Genomic DNA, 9,267 nt, shown 5'->3' with positions numbered 1-9,267 from the left:
AAAATCATTCTCTGTGAAAAGCTCAAGCCTTTATTTGGCACTTGTTTCATTTATAATCAAGAGGTGATGGCTGTTGGCAGTGCTAAGCTGGATTCTGATGGCTGGAACCAGAGTAGAGCCAGTTTTTCATCCTTCATGCTACAACCTTGTAGTAAGTGCACAAGCAGACACAGAGTAAGGTGGCAACGATTTAAAATGTGTATTTAGGTTAGGTTAGGTACTGAAATACCCTCTGCCTCTAAACTAACCAGCAGAAGCATTAGAACTGATTTTATTAATTCAGAGTTTTTTATTAAACAATAGGGAAATTACTTACCAGATGTTTTAACCGAGGATAATGAAGAGGTGGATATTGTATAGGTGTATGAGACAGAATCAAAACCAAGACCTCGAGCTGGAGAGGTTGCTCCGTGGTTAAGGCACTACTTTGATTCCCCAGTACCCATATAATGTCAGGTATACAAGGTGGCATATGCATCTGGAGTTCATTTGGAGGGCTGGAGGCCCTGGCACACCCTTTTTTAAACTTTCTATCTGCCTCTTTCTCTCTAATAAGTACTAAATAAATATATAAATAAAATCAGAACCTCAAGTATTGACAATTTTTCAAATATATATTTTTTAATATTTTATTTATATATTTGCAAGGAGAGAGAATGGGTATACCAGGGCCTCCAGATGCATGTGCCACCTTGTGCATCTTGCTTACATGGGCACTGGGGACTCAAACCTGGGTCCTTTGGCTTTGCTGCAATCACCTTAACCACTAAGCAATATCTCCAGTCCATTTAAAAAAAAAAAACTTTTATTTATTTATTTGAGACAGAAAGAGGCAGAGAGAGGAGAGAATGGACATGCCAGGGCCTCTAGCCACTGCAAAGGGACTCCAGATGCATCCCTTGTGCATCTGGCTTAGGTCGATCCTGGGGAATCGAACCAAGGTCCTTTGGCTTTGCAGGCAAATGCCTTCAAAACTAAGCCATCTCTCCAACCCCCAATTTTTAAACTGTATTTTTGAAAGATAATTTTCATCATATGGAAAAAAATTCTAAGCCAGCATGAGTGCTGAACCCCTCTGTGTTCAGCTTCCCCTGACATCATCCTCTTCCATGACCATAGAACATTGGCCAACGCTAAGAAGATAACCTGTTCTCAGTGCTTTTGCCAACTTTATTCTCTTTTACACTTGCTCTTCCACTGTGTCCTGTCCTGTCCCAGTGTCCCACAGTGTTTAGTTGCCACTTCTCTAGCCCTTCCCTGTGTGTGTTCCCCCACTATTTTGTTATGATCCTGACATGAGCATTGCTGAACACCTTTTAGTTTGGGTTCTTGTGGTGTGCTTTCTGATTGGGTTGATGATGTTCGTTACTGGGAAGGATTCTGCAGGGAAGTGTGCTTTTCTTGAGATCATGCCAAGGGGCAAGTGAGTTTACCATGTCTCAGTCATACTGACCCTTCTTAGCTACTGGGCTCTCACAGGAGCAATTCTGTGAGCCCACACAGACAGCCTGTTGATATATTACTGGACCTTGTCAACAGTGATATTGTGGCACTTGAATTTATTAAATTTAGTAATTTAATTTCCTTTTCTATAAGCTAAAGTTACTTTTCTATCCATTCTTCTCATGTTTGTACAGAATCAAGAGCATATATTTTATTCCTTGGGTTTATTTATTGCCTCACTCAGGTCTCAGGTCTCAGGTCTCATAGACATTGAGAGCCCAGTCAGGACTGATCTGTGGCCTCTTTGTATTTATTTATTTTTTATTGTTTGGTTTTTCAAGGTGTAGCCCAGGGTGACCTGCAATTCGCTTTATATTCTCAGGTGGCCTAGAACTCACAGCGATCGTCCTATCTCTGCCTCCCATGTGCTGGGGCAAAAAATCTTCTGTCTCTTTGCCTGTATATAACTACCTTTAAGTTTGGGCTGTGTGATTGTGTAGGACCTCAACTCTTCAGTGGTTTTGGCTAAAAGTTATAAAGTTAAACCCATCTTACATCATAGCTATCAGAGTAAAGCAGGGCCCAGCACAGGTAGAGTTATCAGCAAGGTCCACCTCTGGCAGAGCCGACCTTCCTTTCCAGCAGCCTATTCTCCCAGCCACCCAGTTACCAGCCATCTCTGCTCCTTTCTCACTTTAAGCAAATCAGTGTTGGCAGCAGAAGCGGCACCTGATTTCACACTGATGTGACAGAGCTGAATCAAATTGAGAATGACTCTCCAATATTAGAATCTGTGATATCAGACAAGTGTCTTGGTGCAGGCTCTTACCCAGAAATTACTAGCAGCATGTGCCCAAGTGAAATCAGTTTTTCACCACATAGTAGTAGAACCTCAAAAAGAAAAGGAAACCTAAATGCATATTTTATCTTAGAATACCTAAGGGTGATCCATGTCCTTGGTAATATTCTGTTCTTCCCATGCCCTGGCATTTATCACCCTCCCACCAGTGTTTAAGCACACAGATCCTGTGAGACATTTATCTTATCAATTTCTCTTTACCATGCTACAAGATTCTACAGCAAATGAATGTTTGGAAAGTCCAGTAAAAATACCCATTAGTTATTTCTCTCTATATTTTTAAAATAAAAATACAGTAGATTCCTCTTTTCCACAGGTGATAGTCCAAGAATCCCACTGAATACTTGAAGCTTTCAATAGTACTGCATGCCCTGTTCGTTGGGTTTTCTTTTCTTTTCTTTTCTTTTTTTTTTTTTTTTTTTTTTTGGTTTTTCGAGGTAGGGTCTCACTCTAGCCCAGGCTGACCTGGAATTCATTATGGAGTCTCAGGGTGGCCTCGAACTCATGGCACTCCTCCTACCTCTGCCTCCTAGTGCTGGGATTAAAGGCATGCGCCACCACGCCCGGCTATGTTGGGTTTTCTTATATGCACATACCTGTGGTAAAGCTTAACTTATAAACTGGATGCAGTAAGTAATTAGCAGCAGTGTGTCATAAGCTGGAAGTGTAGCAGTACACTAAGTGAAAGTGATGTGGTGTCTCTTGGAATGTTTCCTGCGTTATGCTCACCCTTGTAGTCAGACAGAATCATAGTTGGTGGGAGTGAGATGAAGGTATGGGTGTTTCTGCAGCATTAGACATGATGTCACAGCAGTCCTTCTGACAGTGCCAGGCTCTCTGTGCACATCCTCTAACCAAGACGGTTACAGAATGACCAACAGGTGTGTGCTGCACACAGAGTGGGCACGGTGCATGAAGGGCCGATCCATGCTCCAGGCAAGATTTAATCGATTTTTGGAATTTTCTGTTCCTTTTTTGTTTTCTTTTTCCTCTTTTTTTGAGCCACAAGTGAAAACAAGAGAGGTGATACCACAAATATATCTCGATACTGTTCATGTAAAGAGGCAAAATGTACCACAGCTCAAATGTACCAGGTCAGGTACTCTTATAGGCCAATGACAAAAAAATGGGGTAGATGTTTCCACTCCTTCCTCGATGTTAGCTCTCTTATCTGCAAGGTTGTAAGTTAGGTGAAGTTTTTCAGAGCTTATGCAGGGGTTGTAATTTGAATCATCTTGAAGTTCCTTGACAAACCCTGTCTCGTCTGTGTAAAGGACTTTTAGGTAATGCTCCTGTTCCCTAAGAAATCACTTCAGTCATATCATAGAAATAGTTGACAGTAGAACTTTTAGCACCTCTCAGTCAATTTAAAAATAGGAAGAGGGCTTAAATATCAGATGCTTCCGAGTTACTGAGACCTGGAAACATCTACAGTACAGGTGAAATTAAATAAAAGCTATTTGCCTTCTGATCAAAACTATCAGGTTTTGTTTGCTTTGTTCAATAAAAGGTAGGAATTAAGGAAAAAGAAATGAGCTCAGAAAGATTTGACACTTTATGGAGTTATCTTACCTTAAGGAATGTCAGAGCATCTGAGGCGCTCGCTCCCTTTTCTTTACGTCTCTCCACATTTCTCTGTATGTCACCTCAGCGTGCTCATCCCTCTTTCCAGGCTTGTGTCACATTCCTGACCCTCTGCCTCCTGCTCTGGTCACGGCCCTTGCCCTCAGCTCATCCTCTGAGCTGCTGCCACCTAACTGATGCCCCCGTAGGAATGTGGTCTTGGGGTTGCCACAGTTCTAAAAGTGAAACATTGTGCCCTTGCAGAACATTCATTCTATAACAAACCCTCTTGGTTGTTTTATTAGATGAAAAGCAGAGATTTGGTATTGAGCGGTCTGGATATGACCTTGAAGAATCGGATGGCCCCGATGAGGATGACAATGACAATGACGACGACGACGAGGACAGCCAGGCAGACTCTGGCCTGTCGGCAGCACCTTCTGTGACCGCCAGCCCACAGCACCTGCCATGCAGGAGTGGCCTTCAGGACCTGGGGTGTGCAGAAGAGGACCTCAGGCTTCCCGAGTACTTCTCAGGGGTACACACAGACCCGATGGACATTCTGCCTCGAGCACTGCTTACCAAGATGACTGTTTTGAGCACGGGGCAGTCCGACCCCCACAAAAGGACACATTCCCCAGCAAAGGCCAGGCAGCATGCTGCCCAAGGCGAGGATGAGGCCATTCCTTCTGCAGATGCTTCCCGGCCCCGCGAGGCAGCACCAAGGTCTCCCTGTCATCAGATGTCGGTGGAGTACCCTGCACCTGAAGTCTGGGGAAGTTCTGTGGCCGGAAAGGCTGTGGCTTTAACACAGGTAGGTGATGGGTGGTGGTTCTTCAGTTTCTTTTTTGTTAACCCATTATGTGTGGAGACCCTCATAGTTTAAAAAACAAATGTACCTAAATTATCCATTATTGACCAAACTGTTTTTGTACTTTTTCATGTCTTTTCATTCATGTCTGTGGGAGTGTTGTTAAGCATAATGGTAATAATTCACATAGTGTGTGGGGTACCTGTGATACCTCTTTAACAGTACATCAGTTTGTATAATTTGACGTGTTTTAAAGTTACCATAAAATTCATGTGTACCAGCTGTGGACACACATTCTAGAGCTTTCGTACCTCAGAATTTACTCTGTTGCTTTTCCACTGGTTTCCAGCACATTATCCTAATCTAGCACTTGGCTCCCATCAGCAAAATAGCTAGCAGTTTTCATGATCAAGTTAACGTGACCCAAAAATGTTTTACGAATTCATGTTGCGTGAGTGATCAAACTGCTGAAGCACCTTGGGAAAGCTTCTTCCTAGGAGCTAGCTTGGGGCCAGACACCCAGCTCCCGGGAGGCACGTGGAGTAGGATACTGTGTGCTGCCTGCTCTCCCTGGCTGCCTCATGACCACATTCTTCTCTCACTGACAGTAGTCTGCTTTCCTGTGTGCTGAATACTACAGTAGGTTTTATTTGCAAATGTGACAGATATTTTCCACCAGAGGAACAGAAAGCTTAGACTGCTGAACTATCTAGCTTTAATTAATGCATTTTTACTTTAACATTTAAATTACACCATATTTTAAAATTAAATTATATAAATTAATGCAACTCCCCAATAAATATATAATCCAGAAAAGGGTTTAGTGTGGGAGAGAGGATGGGCAAGGTTTATCTGTTCCAACATATCTTAATATTTTTCAGCCATGCTCAGAGTGTCTGGAAACCTGGCAGCCGGGAGACAGAACCTTTGTCTTAATAACAGCTCCTTATTTCATGAGTGAATAGTCTTTTCATTAATCTTCCCTAGTTGAATTGCTGTTCAACACCAACCAACATGACAATTTCTCAACATTTCCTTAATGTCTAAAATTAGGGACGCTACAGGTGCCAGGATAACAGCAACAACCCAAGAATATAATCATGACGCCTGTCAGTTCATAGTATGAAATGGGATGATAAACAGGAAGCGGATTTGATAAGTACAAAGTACTATATGAAATGTGTTCCTGTTATTTACTCTAAGAAAGAAATTACGATGCAGTAGTTTTTGTTTGTTGTTGTCAATTTATTTTTAAAAGTCCAGCTTTTAGCAGGGTAATAATAAAATACAACTGTATTCTTACCTCGCTGGGAAGATTAGACTGAGCAGAAGCATTTGAGCTCTGTGATGAGGAAAGCTCAGCCATGGAAAAGGCTCACCTTCTTTTGTCTTCCAGGACACCTCATGTGGGAGACTTCCTTCCGCCGGAGCCCAGCCCAGCCCTCAGCCAGCGGCAGCAGGGATTCAGTCTGCAGCCTCCCCGCATTCGGACAGCCAAGACAGCAAGGAGCAGCCGCCCTCCCGCCCGCCTGCAGGCCTGCCTGCCTCCCAGACGCACTTGTTCAGCCACCTCCCCTTGCACTCCCAGCAGCAGTCCAGGACCCCGTACAACATGGTTCCCGTGGGGGGGATCCACGTGGTGCCCGCCGGACTCACCTACTCCACGTTTGTACCTATCCAGGCGGGGCCCGTGCAGCTCACCATCCCTGCTGTGAGCGTCTTCCACAGAACCGTGGGCACCCCTGGGGACTCGGGCACAGACGGCGCCGGCCCCGGCGCTGCGAATCCTGCAGGGGTGGCCGAGCTGAGCAGTGTGGTCCCCTGTATCCCCATTGGCCAAATCCGAGTGCCCGGCCTCCCGAACCTCAGCCCCCCGGGCCTGCAGTCGCTCACCTCGCTGGGCATGGAGACGGTGAACATCGTGGGGCTGGCCCGCGCCAACCTCGGCCCGCAGGTGCACCCGCCGGGCCTGGCCCTCAACGCCGTGGGGCTGCAGGTCCTGACTGGCGCGCCCGCGCAGAGCAGCCCCGGCCTCCAGATCCTCAACATAGCGCTGCCCACCTTGATCCCCTCTGTCAGCCAGGTGCCCGTGGGCGCCCCCGGGGCTCCGGAGACTGCAGCTGCCCTGGGCAAGGCGGAGGCACAGCCCCAGCAGAGCCAGGCCGGCAACCCCGAGTCCCCACGCTGCACCCCTGATGGCCAGCAGGAAAATGCACCTGGGCCTGCGGGGGAAAGGCCCAGGCTCGAAGGCCCGGGCACGGTGGACGCGTCGAAGGCCGCCTGTGTAGGCCAGGGGACGTCTGTGCCCGAGGGCACCACCACGCGCTCGCCAGAAGCACCGCGGGAGGCCCCGCCGCCCGGCCCCCAGCCTGGCCCCGCAGACCGGCCGCCCAGGGTGCCGCCCCGGCCGCCGCCCGTACAGTTCAGCGACGTGAGCAGCGACGACGATGAAGACAGGCTCGTGATAGCAACCTAATGGAGTATTTTTTATTTTAATTTTTTAATAACACAAAGGTTTCTTTGAAAACCCTCCTTTCCTTAAAGCACATTTTTTCTGACATAAATTCACAACTAATCTTTGTGCAATCATGAACTTTTGACCAATATTGTTTTATGTCAGCTCCAGCCATTTTTGTACATGTTGTATAGACAATTGTGCCTTTTAGGAGTTTTATGTTTAGAAACTGTACAGATTGTTGAATATCTATATGCATACAAATATGTTATATATGTATATGACAACCAAGTAGTTATTTGTGATTTTAGTAAGAGCCTGTCACATAAACGATTAAATTATATGTTGCACTGTTAAATATAAATTTTTATGGCTGTGGGGCAGTTTCTGTGTATAAATTAGTATGTAAACCCGTATTTATTGTATTCCTGTTAGTCTTTACAAATGGATCTGTCCTCCTTGTGTAAGACAGTAACTTTACACCTCAGACAGATTTTCTGTGTTATGAAATGTTTCAATAAAATATTGTTTACTGACTTTACCAGTGCTCAAGTCGGGCTATTTTTAAGCCTTTGGTGATCAGGCAATGAAGACTTGGATTTCCAGCGCTTAGCTTGAGAGACGTCTCTGCTATGAAGCTCACTGCAGCCCAACAATTGGAAGTCCTGTGTTTTTTAATTGTGAGGCAGTTTTGTAGCAACTTGCAGGAGTGGATATTTATCTGGTAAGTACATATAGCACAAAAAGAAATGAACAAAGTTCCTAAATGTGGACATGAAATCTATAGTAAATTTAAGTGATGAAACAGTAGTCCTCTGGTTGCAGGGATGGCTTAGCAGTTAAGACGCTTGCCTGCGAAACCAAATGTAAGGAAAGTGTAAGAGAAAAGCGAATGGGAACACGGGGCTTGATCTCTACAGACAGATTGTTTATCCAGAGGTAAAGTGGGGGGCAGGGGGCAGCAGAAGCCTTCCCGCGGGATGAAGGCTGAAGCATTGAGCCAAGCTGGGGTTCAAACTTACAAGGAGGACCCTGAGAAACAGAGCAGAGGTGCAGCAGATAAGGAACTTGTAGCTCTTTGCGTCCTTGCTTTTTCAAGGTTTTCTGAGTTAAGGGAAGTTTATCAATGGAGGAGTTGTCAGAGCCAGATGCCTCTGCTGCTTCTTCATGACCTTCTAGTCTTAGGGATAGTTATTAACTCTTTAGTCCCTCTAGTTTTCAGGGAAAGCTATTAACCTTTCACCTAAGAGCCCAGGTCAATTCCCCAATACCCACATAAGCCAGATGCATAAGGTGGCACATGGGTCTGGAGTTCATTTGCAGTGGCCAGAGGCCCTGGTGCACCCATTCTAAATTTTCTGCCCCTTCCCACCTCAAATAAAATAAGTAAATAAAACAGTGGTCCTGAGCACGTGGCTTGGATGAGATCCATTAGAATCACCCCTGCCCCAAGCTGTTCATTAGCCAGGGACTCCTGTTTCTCTCAGTCCTGTTTTTACATAGAGAGCTCTATCCACACAAAACCTCAGAAGACCCAAGACTTAGATCCAAATTCAAACTTCTCACTTTAGTTGAAATTATGAAATTGTGTCCCATCTTGGAAAATTCAACTCTCACTCAGAAATCATGGTGGGGGGTGGGGGGTGGGGAGGCACAGTTACCAGCATAGCCACTTTCCCTATTAACAAAGGATTACAGATGCTCAGATTGCATGAAAAAACTGTTTTAATGTCATAGTTTGCATAATTGACATGTCTGGACAGTGTGTTCACAGTTTCAAAGGTCCCCTTCATGAAGACTGCAGGCACATAAAGGTGGGGGACTACATAGGGTAGCGTGCCTGGAGTTTGTAAGCCAGATGCACAAGGTGCTATAGGCATCTGGAGTTTGCTTGCAGTGGCTGGAGGCCCTGCTGTGCCCATTCTGTCTATCTGACCCCTCCCCTCTCTCTCTCATAAATAAAATGTTTTTTTTAAAAGAAGACTGGAAGATCAATCCTGAGTTGCTGCCCTAACCATATAGTTACTGAAAATGAGATCAGTTATCCAATTCCTCACAGATACTGTTTTAACTTGTCATGACCTTGTACTATATTTTGACTGCAAAAAAATATATATATTTTTTTTTAATTAATTT

General features: G+C 45.1%; 1 protein-coding gene across 1 annotated transcript in view; it reads left to right on the top strand.

Annotated features, from left to right (window-relative positions):
* The window catches only part of Hivep1 (HIVEP zinc finger 1), a 127,664-nt gene extending 119,992 nt beyond the window's left edge, over nucleotides 1–7,672 (top strand). The window contains 2 exon segments of the mRNA XM_045136367.1: nucleotides 4,171–4,679; nucleotides 6,073–7,672. Of these exon segments, the coding sequence (XP_044992302.1) occupies nucleotides 4,171–4,679; nucleotides 6,073–7,152 (1,589 nt within the window). The 3' untranslated portion in view covers nucleotides 7,153–7,672.
* The last annotated feature ends 1,595 nt before the right edge of the window (nucleotides 7,673–9,267 follow it).

Source organism: Jaculus jaculus, chromosome 17 (genome assembly GCF_020740685.1).
Source record: "Jaculus jaculus isolate mJacJac1 chromosome 17, mJacJac1.mat.Y.cur, whole genome shotgun sequence".
Lineage (NCBI taxonomy): Eukaryota > Metazoa > Chordata > Mammalia > Rodentia > Dipodidae > Jaculus > Jaculus jaculus.
The sequence above is the reverse complement of the archived record's forward strand: the minus strand, read 5'-3'. Positions and strand labels throughout refer to the sequence as shown.